This window comes from Athene noctua, chromosome 1, assembly GCF_965140245.1.
Source record: "Athene noctua chromosome 1, bAthNoc1.hap1.1, whole genome shotgun sequence".
Classification (NCBI taxonomy): Eukaryota; Metazoa; Chordata; class Aves; order Strigiformes; family Strigidae; genus Athene; species Athene noctua.
Window position 1 is genome coordinate 137,654,837 of NC_134037.1, and position 19,814 is coordinate 137,674,650.

The 19,814-nt window shown below is 42.9% G+C and overlaps 2 protein-coding genes across 4 annotated transcripts; one reads left to right on the plus strand and one right to left on the minus strand.

Moving 5' to 3' along the window:
- Positions 1-601: 601 nt before the first annotated feature.
- On the minus strand, positions 602-8,480 carry CLDND1 (claudin domain containing 1). Of its 3 annotated transcripts, none has more exons than XM_074897551.1 (6): positions 8,396-8,480; positions 7,721-7,892; positions 3,659-3,960; positions 2,364-2,471; positions 1,946-2,083; positions 602-1,844 (listed from the first exon to the last, which is right to left on the minus strand). In XM_074897551.1, exons 3-6 carry the CDS (start codon positions 3,945-3,947, stop codon positions 1,624-1,626), a joined length of 756 nt encoding a protein of 251 aa, XP_074753652.1. In that variant the 5' UTR covers positions 3,948-3,960; positions 7,721-7,892; positions 8,396-8,480; the 3' UTR covers positions 602-1,623. The 3 variants fall into 3 exon arrangements, with proteins under 3 accessions (XP_074753652.1, XP_074753659.1, XP_074753643.1); XM_074897558.1 differs by having other exon boundaries at positions 3,659-3,957; positions 8,320-8,459; XM_074897542.1 differs by having other exon boundaries at positions 8,320-8,457.
- A 7,152-nt stretch (positions 8,481-15,632) lies between these two features.
- Positions 15,633-16,742, plus strand: GPR15 (G protein-coupled receptor 15). Its single transcript, XM_074928073.1, has one exon. It carries the CDS (start codon positions 15,633-15,635, stop codon positions 16,740-16,742), a length of 1,110 nt encoding a protein of 369 aa, XP_074784174.1.
- The last annotated feature ends 3,072 nt before the right edge of the window (positions 16,743-19,814 follow it).

Sequence of the window (19,814 nt, forward strand, 5' to 3'; positions counted from 1 at the left end):
AACTAGTGACTAAGGCTGTTTGCTGACCCAGCAGAGACCGCCTGGGTAGAAGAAGCACCTACTGAAAAAAAAGCAAGCAAGCACAAAACAAAATTTAAAAAAAAAACCAAACAGCTGTGACAAAAATTCCTGTTTCTGTGTCATTCTCTTCAATAGTATCTCACAGAATCCCTACCATCAGAGACTTACTCATTTTGTCAGGACTTACTTCTTCTAAGACATACTTCTATTAAGCATGGAGTAAGGAAACGAGGGGAGTTAAGGCTTCAGAATTAAACAATTTAGTCTTGAAAGACTGTTTTCTAGATAAGACACGCCACCCAGTCTGGCTAGAGTTGCCAAGTTTAGAAGAAATATATGCAGAAGCTGTGAACTACAGAAATTATGGGGTGTTGCGCCCCCCAATGACGAGGAGCAGAAAATTTAAAGTTAGTAGGAGCCCAAGAATTTAAAAAAAAAAAATCTAACCAAACGTCCTTGTTTCTTGTGACATCCCTGAAAACAGAGAACAATCTAGACACTGGCTTTTCTTTCCCCAAGTAAAATTCGCTTTAGACCATTCCCTCACCCTCCCATCAGATTCACGCAACACTGAGAATTTATGAGCTTTTTTTTATTATTTCATTGAAACCATAGGTTTTGGGCAAGATGGGAAAAGAGCAGCACCTTTGAAGAAAACCCTGTTGTGTGCTATATAGGATAAACAGGTGAGCTTTAAAAAAGCCCCTAAGTTTATATATGTACATATACACATATACACTAAACCAAATTAAAAAAGGGTCATTTTCAACACCAGAGAGAGAAAAAGTCTTATTTCACAGCAAGCAAAAGCACCACAAGTTAAGATTAGAGTGCACAACCACATGTAGTGCAGATACCAAACTAGCCTGGGTCCTGGAAGCAGCGTAGCTAGAGCAGCACAGAGCTCCACAGGGGCCAACTTATCCCACTCCTCAGCAAATGCAAGCACAGAGCCCACTTTGGGATGGTGTGCTGTGCAGGCCCGCCCACAGCCAGCTGCTCTGCCTGCATCAATTTTGGCAGATGCCACAAAAAGTAGCAAACGAGCGAGAAGAGAGCCAAGCGAAGCTACAGGACTGATTTAGCTACTCTATTTCCGTAACAGACGTTTCTGAGTTCCCTCATGTCTCTTGGGGGCTCTCTGTAGGTATTACCTGCTTGGGTCACACAGAAGAGAGCTCCTGATTAATTTGTGCACTAAAGTTCTCCTTCTTGCCTACCTGCATCTTTCCTTTTTCTGTCTCTTTTCCACACCACAACACCAATCCTATTTCCTCCAGGCTGACAGGGTAATAAAATTAAGAGGGGGCATGTACATCTAACCAAGGGGACAGTCAACAACCAAATGTAGCTTAAAAAATAATTAATAATAATTCTTAAAAAACCCAAACCAATTAAAAAACCTGTTCAAGTTCTACAGACTTCTGGCACAGTTGGGTCATTTAGCCCAGAGGTCTTTGTCTTCAGCGCCTACAGGCTAAATTGTCTCAGCTGGCAAGAAGCACGCAGTACAGGGTAAAATTCTGACTAAAAGAAAAAAGTAGTAAGGGTTAGGGATAGAAGAGGCTCTAACAGGGAAATACAATACTTCAGCAGCAGCACTTATGCTACACGGTAGGCTTTCAGGAGAGTGAATTCCTTTCTGTTGGTGCGAGCTGCCCAGATGAAGAGAGCAGCTGCCATAAACTGCAAAGGTGCTGAAACACAGGCCAGGCAGAAGGACCAGCCAAATTCTCCCCTCACATCATCAGGCAGGGGCAGCTTCTTATGGAGCAGCTCAATCCCAGCTACATAGCAGCCAACCAGGCCCAGCGTACAAAGCCCTGGGGAAGGAAGGAAGAGCAAAGCCCAGTGAGATGTGCTCTGGCTGTCACTGTCAGCTTCTGGAGGAGGAAGGGTAAGGGGTGGATGGCAGGAGACCTACCTGCTAGGAAATGGAGGACTCCGGTGGCAATGGCAGGGTAAAGGCTGCGGCAGGCACAAGCACAGAGCCCAATCAGAGCCCCAAAGCACATGAGGCCAAGGCTGACAAAGGGCAGGAGGAACTGTAATCGCCAGAGATCTGCACGTGAAAAACACACAAGTTCGTTGCAAGAGTGCTAGAAACTGATCCTCTCCCACCATCGTATATTCCCTTCTACACACACTGCTTCTACTTTATCAGACACTCCATATTCACAGCTAAAAAGGACCAAAGGCCTCACTAAAGTAAGAAGAACTTCATTTATTAACTCCCAAATTCCTGTACTGCATTCATGGGCAAAACCTTTGCTAAAGCACTTAAGTCTCCCTTTTATACTGCGCTACTGTGAATAAAGAAGGAGAAAAGAAAAGACACTTACAAGTTCGATTCAAATCCGTGCCACTATTGTGATTTCCAGGCTCTATATACTTCTCCATAAACTGATCAGAGAGGGAAAAACTGATGCAGTTTGTAGTCATATCAGTTTCTAGGGGAAAAAAAAAAAAAAAAAAAAAAAAAATTACTGTTAGGTGTCTCCCTCCCATCCCTCCCCTCCAATTTCACCTTTCCGAGCCATTTAAGCTGGGAAGCTCCTCAGAGCAAAAAAACATTCTAGATAAAAAATTATCTCTCAGAACAGGTCTGTAGGATGCCTTATAATAGTGCAGTTAGCATCATGTAGCTACTACAATGAGGGGCAGCATTCAAACATGCAGAATCTTCAACCCTACCTGGGTTACCCATGGAGGACTGACTGGGCCACGCTTGACAGACTGGGAAAGAAATGTGTCATATGATGCTCAACTATGTTGTTACATATTTTTGTACTCAGAGTCGCTTAACTGAGCTGTGTTTATCTCCATGTGCAGAATGTGGTATCATACTAAACACCTCATTCAAAAATGGGATAGAAAGGACTATTTAAATAACAGAAAATATTTGCCTCTTTACACTAAATTTCTCCCCTTTTATGCCACAGTTATATTTTGTTTTGAGAATACTATTGAGCAGAGCTGGTTTAAGCATCTTTCCAAATAAGTATTTTCATTAAAGAAAAAAAAAAAAAGTATTTCATGTAATGTTTTTTCTCCAGAAAAAGAGGGTGAAAGTACATTTTTTTTAAGAGGGTTCAAAACAAATGGCTTCACACACACAATGTGTCCAAAATCTACTTTGAAGCAACTAAAATAACTGCTCACCACACTTTTTTAGCCCCCAACCATTGTGAAAAGGAACATAAATATTTAATTCTGTATCCAGCACTACAGTACAAGGAGTCTGAAATGTGTGGATGCAACAGTGACATGTGAGCAAAACAAATGACTGGGTAAAAAGGAGGGAGTGTCTCCTTGATAAAATAGTATTTTTATTCTATTGCTGGATCACAGGATCTCTCCTAAAAAGACAGCAACTGGCAGAGCAACTATAACTGTATCCCCAGTTGGACAGCAGATGCAAAAGAAAATCAAGTTATACCAGACTAAATTTAGATGAAGTATGATGTGTCAAATTCAGATTCTGTAGCACTTACAGCCACAGAGCATTTTGCCTTCCGCTTCTTTAAAAATTTAGACTGTCTGTGAAAAAACATCACATAAGCTAGAAATAAGCCTTCTGGAGGAACAAAGTGGCATGAATGTGAAGCCAGGGAAGTGTTAATTGCTCTAGAGATACCTGGTGGGCTGTACCAGTGAGAGTTTTTGGGTACGGTGATACACCTCCGCCACAATCCAACCGTGCCATTGCAGCGGAAGAGCGCGTCCGTGTAGGTCTTCTCATCCGCCTCTTCACTGACAAATTCCTCCCAGATGCTCCTACCAGCTTCACTAACATTCTCAGCTGGGGACAGGGTGTGGTATTCGTACCAAAAGTCAGTGCCAATGGAAGCTGCCATATAGATGGTGGAGATGAGGCTGAGCACACAAGCAATCACTAGCGCCGTAGCAAAACGGTTATCCATCATTGCGCCCTCGCTGCTGTGAGGAAAGAGAGGGACAAGTAACTCCTCTGGCAGTAAACACAAAGTGATCCTAGCAGTGTCAAACTTGTGACATTCCTCCTACACAACCTCAGGATACACGTATCTTCCTTTTCCAACATGCTGGAATCAAAGGAATGCTGAACAAGCCTACAGTACTGGTCAGCATCCATGGACCCACGAGTTCCAGGCATAGATATCACCCTTCTCTCAACCACGCTGCACTAGCTGCTCTCTCCAAGACAACAACTGACAGAGCAACAGCAACTCTATCCCTGAAGCAGATGGCACAGCTCGCTGCCATTTGTGATCCTGATTGTAGGGAACTGCAGAGAATCCATCCACAGCGCCCAGGCAGAAGACTTATCTTTCCTTAAGAGATTACCAAGAGTGGAAGTTATTTTTAGCCTCTCATCCCATAAGGTTTTCACAGCTTGTGTTTACAGCAAAGGTAAGAACCACAAGCATGTCAAAAAAGCTCTTCCAGGCTGTTCACAAAGGGCAGCCATGCCAAGGTGCTGGAATGCCTTTAGGGAGGCAGAGAAACCTATCTGGGCACTGGAGACAGAACACAAAAGAAGCACTGAAAGACAAATTCAGAAATGATGATAAATGCTGCAATGCCACAATACAGACAGTGGTAATTCTGAAACACTAAAACAATGCAAGGGGAGGTGCCCTGTTCCATGGGAAGATGGTAAGAGCTTCCAAAACTGAAAGGCCTTCATGTACTGGCATGAGGACTTTGCTCTGGCTCCCTGTATTAGGGGTCATTTATGCCCTCCTTTGCAGGTAGTGCTCACAAATGGCATAAATTCAGGGTGAAAGGAGGCATGGGAAAATACTGATACCACATATGCTTACACTTTGCGACAATACTGTGACTTTAATGAGTAATTGATTGCTAATACATGGAATGTTTTGCAGATAGTGCAATATGTCAGAGGACTCTCAGATGCCTGTTGTTCTCAGGTGTTTTCTGTGCTTGATTAAATTTATGGATTATGATGAATCAGGCTTGATGCACTTGCCGAAAAAAAAAAAAAAAAAATCGACTGAAGTTAACTCAGCAGCTAGAGCTAGTCTGGTGACATGAGCTACTATCTAATCAGCTCTTGCCTACTGCCTGCTCTGCCACTCTTCTCCCACATACTTGGATCAAAATATTTTGGTCTAGTTTCTTTGCAACTGAGTGGAACCACAACTGGAAACAGAAAATGCCTTAAAACACAACATTCACAAGGAAAAACATGAGTGTTCAAGTCAGACCTGCCGGCAAAAAACTCTGAACTATGAAACAAGGTGCAAACTAAAGCAGGGAGTTTCAAAGGCACTGATATTTGCTGCTAACAATGCCATTCTTATTTCTTTTCCCTCCCATCTGTTCCTCTACTTGGTTGAAACTGGCTAACAGGGTTGAGGAGGAGATATTATGTGTACCCATATCATTCCCTGTGCTTAATTTCTATATTAAACAAAGCACGCTTTCTGTAATGTCCATCCCTGAACTGCATCCTTAGCAACGAGCAAGAATACAACTGATTTTTGGTGAACTGATAAGCAACACCTATTTAAACGATGTGGTTATGTACTTCCATTCTCCTTTGATATCCAGCATCTCGAGGTACACAGGACACTGGATGAGCAGAATAGGGAGAGAACAAGTTGCCGTATAGATGTGACCTCAGTATTCCTCCCCACTGAGTTCACTGAGGGATCCCCTCCCTTTCACAAACAGGACAAGTAGCAGCTCAGAGCTGAGCAGATCCTCTGGGAACTCACTCTCACTCAGGGCAAGCAGCAGAACAGGCTGGCGAGCAGGCTGGTCTGGATTTTCCACTATATTGCAGTCACATTCACTGCAAGAGGAACCCTCTGCAACAGACTCCTCTCTTTAGAAAGGGCTCTCTCTGCAAGGAGGAACTGTGAGAACCTACAAGTTCCATTCTCAAAGTAACATCTGGCAAAAAAGAACGTAAGCAGGATGTTATTGGGCCACCCAGTTTGCTACCACTGCCCTTTAATACAAATGCTTACAATAACAAGGTCTGATCAACTTTGTACCTAACATACAGAAAGAAAAGAACTGGCCCAAAAGTCCTACTTTCAGATACAACATCCCAGGTGCAGAACACTGGTGCTGGAAATACTCCTATCAGAGCATCATTAAAACACAACCAAACACTTCTGGCCAGTCTTCTGCACGTTGGCATACAATGAACTTGGCAGAGTTGATGCCAGCTGGCAACCAAGTGCAGCTCATAATCAAAGTGAAGGGTTAAACATCAAATGGTAAATTAAAGCACTGCCCTGTGTTCATTACTCGCTGGCTATCTAGTGACATTCAATCCTGTAAAGTACAGCTGCAGGGATAGGCAGAAAGCAGCCGAGGTGGTTACAAGTCCCAAAAATTTAGGCTTTGCGTGGCATTTGTCCCAGAAAAAACACACGTGGGTTTTCAGTGTGGACAAGACAGTGCCAAGGCAAGAGCACACCCCCGATTCCTTATAATAAAGGTCCCCTCAATGCTTGTGCCTAACACTTCAACTACTTACAGAAAAGATGAAGAACTCCACAAGACTGTAGGCAAAATTTGATGTTCTTCCTGCCACAGCATAGTAGACTTGACTACCCTGCCCATGCACTGTGTATACCCAATGCATCTTCATTTACAGTAGACACACCCCAACTTAAACAAGGTGTCCTCCACTCTGTTAAAGAGAGAACCATCCTTCCAGCCCCAGGCAGAGCTCAATGGGAGCAGTAAGTATAGTCAGCAAGAAATAGTTACCAGAGAAGACCATGAAATAAAGACACCGCATGTTCAAGATTATGACGCACTTTGCAAAAGGTTGTATGCAGAACAGTATGTAGGAGGTGCCTTAGAATAAGCTTACTGACCAAAAAAAATAAATTACTACTACCAAAGATAACGTTGATTATAAAGACATAAAGGTTGATCACAAATAGAAACACTTTGCTTTTACAGGCTGTCAGCAAGAACCTTCACTGTTTTTACAAAAGGTTTGTTCATGTGGCACTGCCAACACATTTTATTCTAACAGTAGAAGCTATTTCAAACAAGTTATGGCTGAAACTAAGCTACAAAACGAATGTAAGGCAACACAAGGCAGTAGTAAACAGGCACTCAACCAGAAGTGCTTTACAGGATATTGTAGTTGTACTCATTTTTGAAAGAAGTGAAAGACATAAAAATTTCAAAGCACCAGCTCATAAAAGAGAAGGCAAAGGCCAAACTAGCAGCAACATTCAAAGGAATGACTAGATGCATGTACTTCATAGAACAGGGGCAAGTCAGTAAAGTTGAAAAAAGGGCAAGTCAGTAAAGTTGAAAAAGAAAAAACACAGAACAGCACAAAAGCAAATATTCTGGCAAAAAATCAACTGTAAGACTAAAGAATGGATAAGCATTTTAAGAAACCACTGTACCACGGCAGAAAAGAATATGGATACTTTTATTTTGTTACAGTGATCACTGCTTTCAGCCAGCAGTGGGCCACCACATTTAAGAAACTCCTTTTACCTGACATCACAAAAAAGGAAGGATGCTTTTGCTGGCATTTTCTAAAAAAACATCCTTGAGATCTGACTACTCTTTGGGAAAACAGAACAGGCAGGAGGCCTGAAAGAATGTGTGAGTGTGGGGAGAGGGCTGGCGACACTAGCAAACTGGATCCTCTTTATCATACTCAGGGTCACGGAGGGTTAGGAAAGAATGTTACCAAATGCTTTTTTACCTTCAGAGGTCCTCAGACCCCTCAGGACACACAGCTCCAGTGATTCCAGGTCACTTCAGAGACACGGCGTTGTTGGTGTCTTGCGGTCAGCCGAGAGCATGAAACACAAACTTCCCATCTGCCCTGTTCCATTCATTCAGTTCTTCAACGCCACCGGTTCACAAAAAGCGATCTGGAAGCAGAAAGCAAACCAAACCGTTTGAGATCATAATTTCACTTTGAAATTATTTAAACCCACCAAAAAAAAAAATTGAAAAAAATAGAAAAAAGTATTTTAAAAGGGGGGTAAAAAAACAGAACGCTGGAGCCCTCTGGCTCCAACCCGGCACACAGGCGGACACCAGTGGCCGTGCGAACGCGGAGCCCCGCGGCCGGTCAGCTCCCCGGGCCGCGCTCCGGCACCGGGCGCCCAGGCGGCGCCGCCACGCTTCACCCCCCGCCGCCAGGCCGAAACAGGGGCCAGGCCGACCTCGGCCGCGGTGTCTCAGGCGCCAGCCCTGCGAGGGAGGGAGGCGGCGGGGATGGGGGGGGAGGGACCGCGCGCCCCGCGGGGGCACCGGGGCCGCTGTAAGGCAGCACAACCGAGGAGAGCGCCTCACCCCTCTACGCCCTCCCACACTCGGCCACCGCCCCCTTCAAGGGTTACGACAGGCGCGGCGGCGCCGCCGCACCCACCGCCCGTCACCAGCGCCTCCGCCGCCTGGCAGCCCCAGCACACCCCGGCCCGGCCCCGCCGCTTCCGTCCCGCCGTGCCCAGGGCAGCGCCCGGCCCCGCCCCCTCCGCCGCGCGGGGCACCCTGGGGGATGGAGTTTTCCCGCCGGCGCCGTGCCCGATGGGAGTTGTAGTTTCCCGCCGCCTCCGGGAGGCCGCCTTTCGACGCCCAGAATCATCTTGGTTGGAAAAGGCCTTGAAGCTCCTCCAGCCCAACTATGAGCCTCACCCTGACTGCTCCCAACTCCGCCAGATCCCTCAGCGCTGGGTCAACCCAACTCTTCAACCCCTCCAGGGATGGGGATTCCCCCCCCTGCCCTGGGCAGCCCATTCCAACGCCCAACAACCCCTTCTGCAAAGAAATGCTTCCCAATATCCAGTCACACCTCACACCCACAGGCATCCCCAGCACCAGGCAGCACACCTCACCCTCTCCCCTCAGCCACTGATGTGGCCACTTGCACTCCGGCTTGGCCCAAACCACAGCAGTGCAGCCTCCTCCACACCTCGTGAGGCGTGAGGCACAGCGCTGATTAACACCAAAATCACACACCTGCAAGATGTTGTTGTCCCAAGGTCCCATGCCTGCTGCAACAGCCACGAGTTTTTACAGGAACGCAAAAAAACCCGCTTTGCAAACTCTTGTTTCTGAAATTTCAATTATTTGGTCTCCCCCAGCAGCTATAAGGCTCACATTTCTTTCTTTTTTGCTTGCTTGCTTGTAAAAATGGGGATGCGATACCCTGGCTGAATGGCTTGGGAAAATACTAAGTAAGGAAAAAAAAAAAAGATTTAGTAAAAATTGCAAAAATCAGCTCCGCTCCCCAAATCGGACATTTCTCCCCATCCCTGGAACACATACCCACACAAACCAGGAGGACTCTTAACAGTGGTTAACAACTCCCTAGTTGAGAGACCACCACACCCAGTTTTGATTTTACCAACCTCTCAACTAGCAAATACTCAGAAAAAACAGAATCATGTCTGAGGTTTTCATGTCTCTGAGGATTTCTGGGGAACAATCCTGTCCAATTCCTTTTCCAGAGCATCCAGGAAGACTTTTGCAACCAGGTAAGAAGCTAGGATGGCAAAGGTAAAAGTGATATAAGAAACTTCTCTGACTTTGTGCGACAAAATGGGTTTTTCCATTTCGAAAAATAATTAGAAATTATAATTTAATTAAGTAACCTCTGCCTATATGCATCTCATATAGGCATGGAATGATCATGGAACCATCATGGAACCATCTCACCAACACCTCATAATGTAACTGCCTGCAAGACGTATTTTGGGATTTATGCTAGACTCCAAAATATTTAAAATCCTTATCAATGGCCTGGAAGAAAGCAGAGTATTGCTGATAAACTTCACAGATGACATGAGGCCCAAAGGAAGGGTAAATAATGACATGGAGAGGGCATTGGTACAGGGTGACCTGATCATTTGGCAGCCAGGGGCAAACAAACATGCATTTCAATAAGGTCATTGATGAGCTCTTTCATGTAAGAGCAAAGAGTGGAGGCTACACTTACCTGACATAAAACTTCATCCTGGGAAGCATAACATGAAAAAGACAAATGGGTCACAGTGGGTTAGCGACTGCCAAGATGGTGCTGTGGCCAAAAAAAACAACTTTCCTGCAACCTCTGATGTATAAACAGAGAAATCACAAGAAGGAAAGAAGTTGTATCACATCTGGAGTTGCTGCTGGCTGCTGAAACACTGTGTCTTGTTTTGACATGTTGGTAAAGTGGAGAGAAACCTGAAAAGGGACATGAAAATCACTGAGTAATAAGAAAAACCTCTCTCAGTAAAATATATCGCAGAAGGTCAGTCAATTTGATTTACTGAAGAGAGAGCTAAGGAGTTGCAAGACCACAAATTACATATAATGGCAATAAGGAACAAAAAAATCAGGAATAGTTTTTCTAGTATACCTGGCAAAACTAGAAAATGTTAAAAGAAAAAAAACAAAACCAACAAAACCTCTCTATATTCTAAATCATGGGATAAGCAGAATTGGAACCATTTAAGTTGTAGTGAATTATCTAACACTGGCATGTCTACAGGTTTTTCTCCTTAAAGATCTAATCTCGTAAAAATTAGAATCAATTGCGGAAAATTTTGCAGCCATTGTTACTTCCATTATTGAATTACACTACAGTGGCCTCTTCTTCTTCATGATCTGACCTGATCAATATGATATGTGCAGCTGCTTGAAAACACCCAGAGGGAAGAGATGTGTTTTTATTTTATTTATTTAATTTCAAATATTCTCTACAGATTTCACCTGGATATTTCTTTTTCTGGAAAATCACTCCTCCGAATAATGAGTGACCCAATAAAAACGTTATAAACACACAGTCATTCATTGCTAACACCCATCTTATTTAGTTTTCTCTCCCTTTCACACCTCCTCAGTGTGCCTCAGCAGAACCACTGGGTTGATCAGTTTAGTTACAGAACAGTATCTTTCTGGAAGGTTTTCAAAGTAAAAGTTTATTTTACTGTGCAGAAACTGTGACAGTTTGCAAGCACAAAGGGACTAACACCAATGGCTTAAACGTTGCTTCTGCTCCTTGCAAAAGTGAAGTTTCTTCAGTAGCAGACCTGGACCATGTGCATTAGCACCTCTAACAGAAGTTCTCAGGCGCTGTGAGTTTAATGTCAACATTTGCAAACAAAACAAACAAAAAACGCCACACCCTAGCATGTTGCAAAAAATTTCTGTCATACAAAATTTCTGTCTTTGTAGCTCTCACAGTCTAAGGAAATAAGGGAGCATTTGTAGCAGGCAGCATACCATCTGTATTAAATGAAGCTGATACAGGATGAGAAATTAAATAAACCTTCTCCATATATCACATTCGCTTCAGGAGTAGACCTGAAAAAGGTGTTCAAAAATCCAATATTCTTCCAATACCACTAGTTAATTGACTACAAGATATTGCCTCTCCCAACAAATAATAAAACACTTCGTAATAATAAAACAGGCAGGTTTAGTTTTTGTGTTTTAGGCACCATCTATGAGCATTTCACACAGCCAGAATGAGCAGAAAATCCCATAGATTCCCCTCAGACCTCTTGTATAAAACCAGTCTCCCTGGTTTTATTTCTTCTTTCTTTATTTTTCCGTCTGTGGCACAGAACATGGCAGGCTAAGAAAACTTACCCTAATCAGTAGTTTTCAGAGGGAAGACCTTCTAGATGTGCTTCTTCCAAATATCATGAATAGCACAGGTTTGCTTTAATGATACCCACTTGACCTCTATGTCAGTGGTTTCCAAACCTTTTTATCATGCACCCCATCAGTGAAAACATTTTTGAGCATGCACCCCTATTATATGTATTTTTTTTAATTATATACATGTACTACTGTACTAATATATTATGTACATTATAAAACATACACCAAAAAAAAATTAAAAGGATGAGATAAAGAGGAAAAAACCCCACTATTTTAAAAATATTTATTTCATTAAGTGCACAACAAATGTTCTTCCTGCACCACACTTTGTAGACCACTGCTCTCAGTATGAAACTATCTCAACCTATCCCAATGCATTGTCTCAGTGTCTACAATTTTACCTGAATCAGTTCTACCCTCTCCTCTTTGTTCAGGGGTGAAAATTCTGTTGGTCAGCATTCATCTGGTTACCTCCGAGCCTGCCTTCTCTTAGGTTATAGCACAATAGGGCAGTTTCAGCCGATTTGGTGGGGTTTTTTTGATCTTTTTTAAATTAGATCTGCAAATCTCTATTCCTTAGAGTAGGTTTTTAAAGCACAATCATTCAGAAACTACTACACTTTCTTTTACAGCCAAATGAACCTCTGTTCCGTCTCAGCATTTATCATCATTAATAATTTACAGATACTGAGCTTATTTTATCTAGATGCTTGAGCTTATATAAAAGCACACATACAAGTTGGAATAAAACCACATTTAAACTATCAGTAAAAGGGAGAATATAAAAAAATCTTAAAAAACCACAAACCCACCCCTTGCTACCAGAAATGCTTCAATCGGAGAAATTTGCAAGGGGGTGTGTGTGTGTGTAACAAACTAAATCAACAACCCTGCATATTTCCTGTGCAGATATTTCTGCTGAGCATCTCTTTCACTGATTTTTGCCACAAAATGAGGCAGCTACCGTACTAGGTGTATCACAAGCATGACGGAACCGTGAACAAAGACATGAAACCTTTTCCCTTGCTACTGTTGGAAATACCTCAGCATTTCCTATGAGGAAGACTTAAGGAATGGTACAAACTTCACAAGTGCATTTGAGAAAGGCAGGACTATCAGAGAAAAGTAGGCTCTAAGTGCACGGCCATGGTTACAGTATCTGCCGTGAGCATGTGGTTACCAAAGCTTTAGGTTCACTCACAGGTTCAAAACTACTCAGCACCCAGCAGCTGCATTTTTTCCAGAGCTGTGTCAAGGGCTGGACAAGATGGGTACCCTGAATGGAAGAACATACACCCCAGCCAAGCCAGGAGCTGTTGCTTCAGTGGGAAATTTTTTTCGGGAAAAGGGTTTAGATGTATCTGGCGAGGTCTGTGAGGAGGAAAGTGCTGTGGAAATCTAGGAGGGGGGTGAGGAGAGGGTGGAGGCTGTCCTCCTGGTGACAAAACATGTCACCTCAGCTCTTGGATCTTAGCACATCACGTGCTGAGCTTTCTGGAATATTTATGCAGATGTGTTATGAGGGGAATGTTATGAGTGTTATGTGCTGACAATTTTTGAGAGCTTGGCTCTACCTCAGGGAAGTGGGCTCTGGGAAGAGTAAGACCCTACATGACACCCTAAATGAATCAATACCATATTTTAAAAAAAAAATCACAAGGCTTACAGACTACCAGCAAATACAGCTCCTGCTACTTCTCTTGGATAATTACAGATCGATTCATTATTCATTACAATGCTTCATACTATCTTTGCAAATCTTCTGTCCAGATAAAGAAGTATCACATCTGTAATAAAACACACAGTGACATCCATAAGTCTATTTAGAACATTCAAGAAATACAGAGCGAATTCAAGAGAACAGAGTTGATCCCTGCTGGAAAAGGTTCTATCTAATTTTTTTATTCTAGTAAGTAAGGCTATTAAACTACAGGGAGACAACAAAGTGAGGAAGCCCACAGAAGAATGCACAAACATGCTTATCTTTATGGTTCCTTTAAGCTTTTTAAAACTTTTTTGTCTGCTCTGAGATGGGGAGAAGGAGGGAGTGAATTTCAAGAAGGAGTATGCAGTAATGTGACATGGAGGGAGAAAAGTTAGTGTCTGATTTCTAATGCTTGCAACTGCATGTAAGCTGTTAGGATCTAAGTGCAGAGTAAAATAACATGTAGGTTCATCTTTGCAAGACAGGCAGAACTACTGTATCGCAGACTGTAGTGTTCAGCTGATCTACTCTACTGCTGATGGAAACAGAATGCCTCTATTTCTGAGTGCTTCTTGGAGGAAAAAAAATGAAACACATTCTTTGAAGCAGAAATAAGCAAAGATGACACAAAACTCACCTCTGCACTGAAGTAATCAAAAATCATTTCTGTAAACTGTAAGACACTTGGGCATTTTACCACAACTCTTAGCTGAAAAGTAGGTATATTTTTTGTAATCTTCAGATGGTGAGAAGATAACTTTTAGCCTGTGCTTTCTTACAGGTTCACACTTAACATCTGTGTCAATTTCATAATCTAAACCAGGGTGGTTTTATACCCCTTTATCTTTTTTCAGAGTTTGTGATGGCTGAATTACACCCACTAAGATAATTAAATCCTTACACATTTCCATGAAAAATAGTCAGTCAGAGTCCACTAGTGCCCTGCTGAGAGGAAGGCAGTTGCCTATAACTAGCTCCTTATCAGACATCAGCATGTCCCCAGAGGGACTAATTTGCTGTCCATGCAATTTGGAGTTGCTCTTTGCCTGTGGAGATGTGATCTATCTGCCCCAGGCTCGATCACACTCCGAATTTGCTTAAAGCTTTGAGGATCCCGAAGACTCGTCAGGTCTGTGAACATGCAGGTGGGAGGGAGGGGAAGAAGAAAATCGATTTATCTGCAGAAGAGAGGAAGGATGATGAAGACCAGTAGTAGAAGTTTCAAATTTGTATGAACCGACAAAGCTGCAATGAATTCCGTAGTTTAAAAAGTGAGAATTTTCATTCGATTTATGCAATGCTGAAAGGGCTGTCTGTAAGGTAAGCCCCAGCTGGAGCAATACTGATATTGTGAATGAAAGATGAAGGAAATCAGAGTTGTTTAAGAGCAGTAAGCACTGTACATAACAATGGCTCAAGAGCCATGTGGGCTGCTCAGTCAGAAGGAGAAGGAACAAACAACAGCTCTGGAGACCAGGACTGTGACTGGTAAGAGAGCCTGCGCAGGGATGGGACCATCAAGTCAAGGTTCAAATTGAAGACTATCTGACATGCTGGAAAACTGTCCTCTGAGTTTCTAATCCCTTCATAAAGCTGGGTGTGGGTAGCCCAGGGGTAGGGGAAGTGGAGGGGCTGCAAGGCAGGAGGTGGGCACTGGCAGAGCAGTGGAGAGCCTGGGACTGATACAGAACAACTGACTGCAGGGCAGAATGGAGATGGGGGTTTTAAACGTTTTTCCCTAAATATTTTTGTATGAGAGAATTACTCTCAATGGAAAACAACAATCACAAATGGACAAAGAAAGTAAAAACTTCCAAGCCTCAGAAAAGTTGAACTTGCCCCTAAAAGCAATTTATACAAAACGTTTTGATAAAGAATGTGGCACCTGAATTCACCATTCTCAGACTTTTTCTGAGCTGGTACAATCTCAAACCTCTGCAAACTAGCAATATCCTGTCCTAAAAAAGTTCAGAATCTTGAAAACTACCTTCCCTCCCCGCCAAATAAAGCAAAACCTAAACTTGGTTCTCTTATACAGGCAAATGTGAAATGAAGATAAAATCAGTAAAACTAAACCTGATTTTAAAAAAAAGCAAGTGTTTATTCTGAAGACAGGGCTTTGACTAATCAGAGACTCTCGTCGCTTGTTCGTTGCTTATGTGATTGGCTAAAAGTATATAGATTACCCTCCCCAAACCACTTTTTCCTCCTCCCTCCCCCCACTCCTCCCTCCTCACTCGATAAGTGTCTTTAAAGAAGAGCTGGAGGGGAAGGGTAGGGGAAGCTCAGAGCCTTCCTCAGAGCGGGGATGAGGACCGCTGGGCCAGAAATGGAACTCACTGAGCTTTCTCCTGTGACTACAGTCACTTTCAACTATGAGTACTACTACGATGACAACTGCCAGTATCAGCATCTGCAACATATGGCTACCTTCCTCCCTGTCCTGTACACTGCAGTGTTCCTGGTGGGCATCATTGGCAACTCCATCCTGATAGTGGCCTTGGTATTCAAGCAACGGGTCCAGAGGCTGATCGACGTCTTTATCATCAACCTCGCTGCATCTGACTTCATCTTCCTCATCACGCTGCCACTCTGGGTGGACATGGAGGCGTCGGATGGGAGCTGGAGGGTAGGATCTTTCCTCTGTAAGGCTAGTTCCTACATCATCTCAGTCAACATGTACTGCAGCATCCTCCTCCTCACTTGTATGAGTGCTGACCGGTACCTCGCTATCATGTATCCCTCTATCGCTAGACGGGTCAGAACAAGGTCCTATTCCACTGGACTCTGCATCTGTGTCTGGTTATTATCCTGCTGCTTAGGGATGCCAACCCTTTTGTCCAGAGAACTGAAGAAGCAATATGGAAAGACTTACTGCACAGACAAAGCCATGACAGAAGCCAAACAGATCATGTCACTGATGCTTTTAATCCTGGCCTTCTTCTTCCCGCTGTTGAGTATCTTAACCTTTTACTGCTCCATCACCAGGAGACTCTGTCTGCATTATCAGAGAGCTGGGAAACACGATAAGAAACTGAGAAAATCCATCAAGATCGTCTTCATTGTAGTGGTGGCTTTTGTTATCTCCTGGGTTCCCTTCAATCTTTTCAAGCTTATGGCCGTCCTTTTGGGGCTCCTGAAGCAGCCTGACTGTTTTCCCAACATGGTTGCCCATCTGGGTATGAAGGTGAGCAGCCCTTTTGCTTTTGCCAACAGCTGTGCCAACCCTTTCATTTACTATTGCTTTGACAACTACATCCGCAGAGCCATGCTCCGGTGCCTGTGGCCACGGGTGAAAATCAGCAGCAGCAGCAGCAACAACTCTGATACTCTGGACACTCGCCTGAGCCACTCCTTATCCAATTTTGTGGTGGGGGAGTATGCAGCTAGGAAGAGGAAGCGCTCTCTGTCCCTCTGACTGGGAGCCAGGACTGCGGAGGAAGGAACTTCTCTCTCCAAAGATGGCAGGAAAAGGATAAAGCGAGAGAAGCTGAAAAACTGAAACGAGCAGCAGAGGTGCAAGTGTAACGCAGCCAGCACTTCATGTGGGAGGAACCCTGCTTCCCTTTAAATGCAGATAGATGGAATTGGAAACCTTAACCACAGCATTACTGTTCACAATGATTGTTGTGTCACTGCACAGTATAAATCTGAAACCATCCTGCCGAGAAATATCCACAACGCTTACACTGGAATCCCAGTACAAGTGCTACAAACTACAGAAAAGAATCACATGATTCAGTCAAAGCCGCTTCAAGGCAAGCTTTGAACTTAAATGTATATAGATTTTTATTCTGTGCAGAGTAAGAAAAACAACGCAACAGAAGTGTTTCTTCTCTTTGGTTCCTCACTTACCCACAAACATGGCACAGTGTCCTCAAACCAACCTGATCAATTATGGTTTTTTGGAGGTTTTCTGAATTTAGAAATCCAGCATTTTAATGAATTTGTGTTACCAGTTCTCATAACTTGAGTCTTGTGCATTTTCCTTGATGTCTCAGCTTCTTATTACGGCATTAAATCTTAGTTTTAATCATGATAATTAAAGCAAGTTTCTAGCCCCTGTGATTTTAGAAGAATAACTTGAAGGCAGAGAAACAAGAAGACAAGCAGAAGAAATCCTGCATTTAACCTTTCTCTTAAAGGAAAAAAAACCAACAAAAACAACAAAAAAACCCACTCATGTTTTTTAAGTCTTTTTTGAGGGTCTGACACAATTTCTTACTGCTTGGGTGGTTGTATAATGGAATAACATTGTGTGCCATTCAAAGTCCAGGTCTGCTTTGTTTAGCTGCAACCAGTTTATGTAAAGACACATGCAGTATGTCTACTTTTTTTGTGGGAATTAAGAATTGGTGGTTAGCAAAATGTAAGGTGACCTTGAAGTTAGAAGAATGATTGTGAGAAACTGAGGCAGAATTACGTAACACTATGTTGTGTGAAAAACAGCAGTAAAAACTACCCCCTGCAGAGTGTGGTGAGCGTGTAAGCAATAAACAGGCAAAAACTGAAGGTCAGTAGGATGTAAAAGTAAAAATGAACCAGTGTAAACAGGGGGTAATAAATTGGGAGCTTGCACACAGTGCAGCAGCATTTGCTCTTGGCAATGCTCCCCCTTCAACAAACTGGAGTGGGTTTGTCATGATTCAGTGCATCACCCTGATCCCAGCTGGTCCAAGATCAGCACTTTTTCTCAGTGGAGTCAAATGCAGGTGTGCCTGAAAAGCAAAATTACCCAGAATTTCCCAAATATTCTCATGGAGAATCATGGAGAATGCTGAGAAAACCTGGATGCGGGGATGCTCACAGAAAAGGAATTCAAAAGGATCAATGTTTTTATTTACAGACTTGAACTCGGTAAATAAAACAGCTCTATGAAGTTGGCTCATTCCTATCCTGCAATCTTTGGGAAACGCACAGGCCTTGCATTCAATATGCTGTGGGGAAGATATCATTTGCCCAACTGGTGTCAAGTGTGACAGCAAATGGGGTGGGGAAATAGAGAAAGCTCCATATTTCTAATAGCTCTAGTATCTCTTAGACTTACAATCTGAAAAAATGTGGGGCAAGGAGTTAAGCAGCTCGTCAGAAAACTGGTACTGGACTTTTATAAAGCTAACTACATTGGTTTTATTAAATCTTTTCAGGTTCTTCTAAATGCCAATGATTGATAGAAATGTTTTCTTAAAACAATGTTTTAAATTGCACAGTTAAAAAAAGTATTAAACTTCCAACAGCACAGAGGTATCCCGGCTGTGTTGCAGTATCTCATATTCTGTTGTCTCTCTCATTAAATGTTTAGCTTAATATAATACTGCTTGCCACAAATCTAATAAATCAGTATCACAAAGCATCCAGGATGTGTAATGTGACTATGTCAAATGACTGTTAGAAACTTTCCTTCTATATTTCCTGATTTTTAAAGATTTTTATCTCTCTTCTCTTTTGCACTTCGCCTTTGAAGCTTTTGAACTAGCTTTCACAAAACCCACAAAGGTGTTGACTACAGGCAGAAGGCATCTTGCCACTAAGTGATAAGACGAAGTACATGGAAAAAAATCTTGAATTGCAATAAGTAAACGATTTTTAATGGTATTTACAGTCCTGTAAGATAAAGCCAGGTCAACTCTGCCAACAAAAGAAAGAGTCAGCAAATATACATCTTTGGGTCTACTTGTTAAGAAGTAAAATAAGCTGGTAGCAACGTGCATGCAATCTGTTATACAGCAAACCCGGTATCATTTCACTGGGCAACAGTGTTTCAAGTTAAGTTTTAAGAGTTTGGTTCTGTGTTCCCTTCTCCTGGCTTTGAATAAACCGGCAAACAAATCGACCTGAGGGACAGATTCTTATAAACAAGACCTGCAGCAATAGTCCCTGCATCACTTTGATCACCAGAGAAGAGACTTTTACATTTCACTGAAGCTAAGAATTGTCTTCTAGGCAATCAGATGCAGGAGATTACTCCTAGAATAACAAGGAGGCATTTTACAAATCTATGGAAAGGTACTTTTATTCTAATTAGGGAGTGGTCTAGCTAAAAAGAGTGACTGTCTCCTACTTAAGAAGGGGACACAGTGAGTTTTAGGGTGAATGGTTACACCCCTGCAGACCTGCTAAAAGGCTTCGAATGGAAAACAGCTATACCAGCTAACAAAATTCATGAGAAACAGAGACAAACAGTTCTTCATTGCTGAAGAAAGGTCTTCAGCAATGCCGGAAAACCTGACTCCTGTCTGTACAGGGGAAAAAATGTGTCAATGACAGAAGTATCCCTCTGATGTAACTGCAGCAAGAGTACATTCACTATAGTTTGTCTTTTCACACCTCTGTATTTTCTAAATAAACGGGGATGACTGTTTTGGGTGCAAAAAAATCCTGGTATTTGCATTTCTTACTGAACCCTGCGGTAGGCAGAGAAACAAAACCACACCTCACCCAAGGGCAGTGCAACCCAAGAAAGCAAGGCATGGGCGCCTTGCCCACCTCC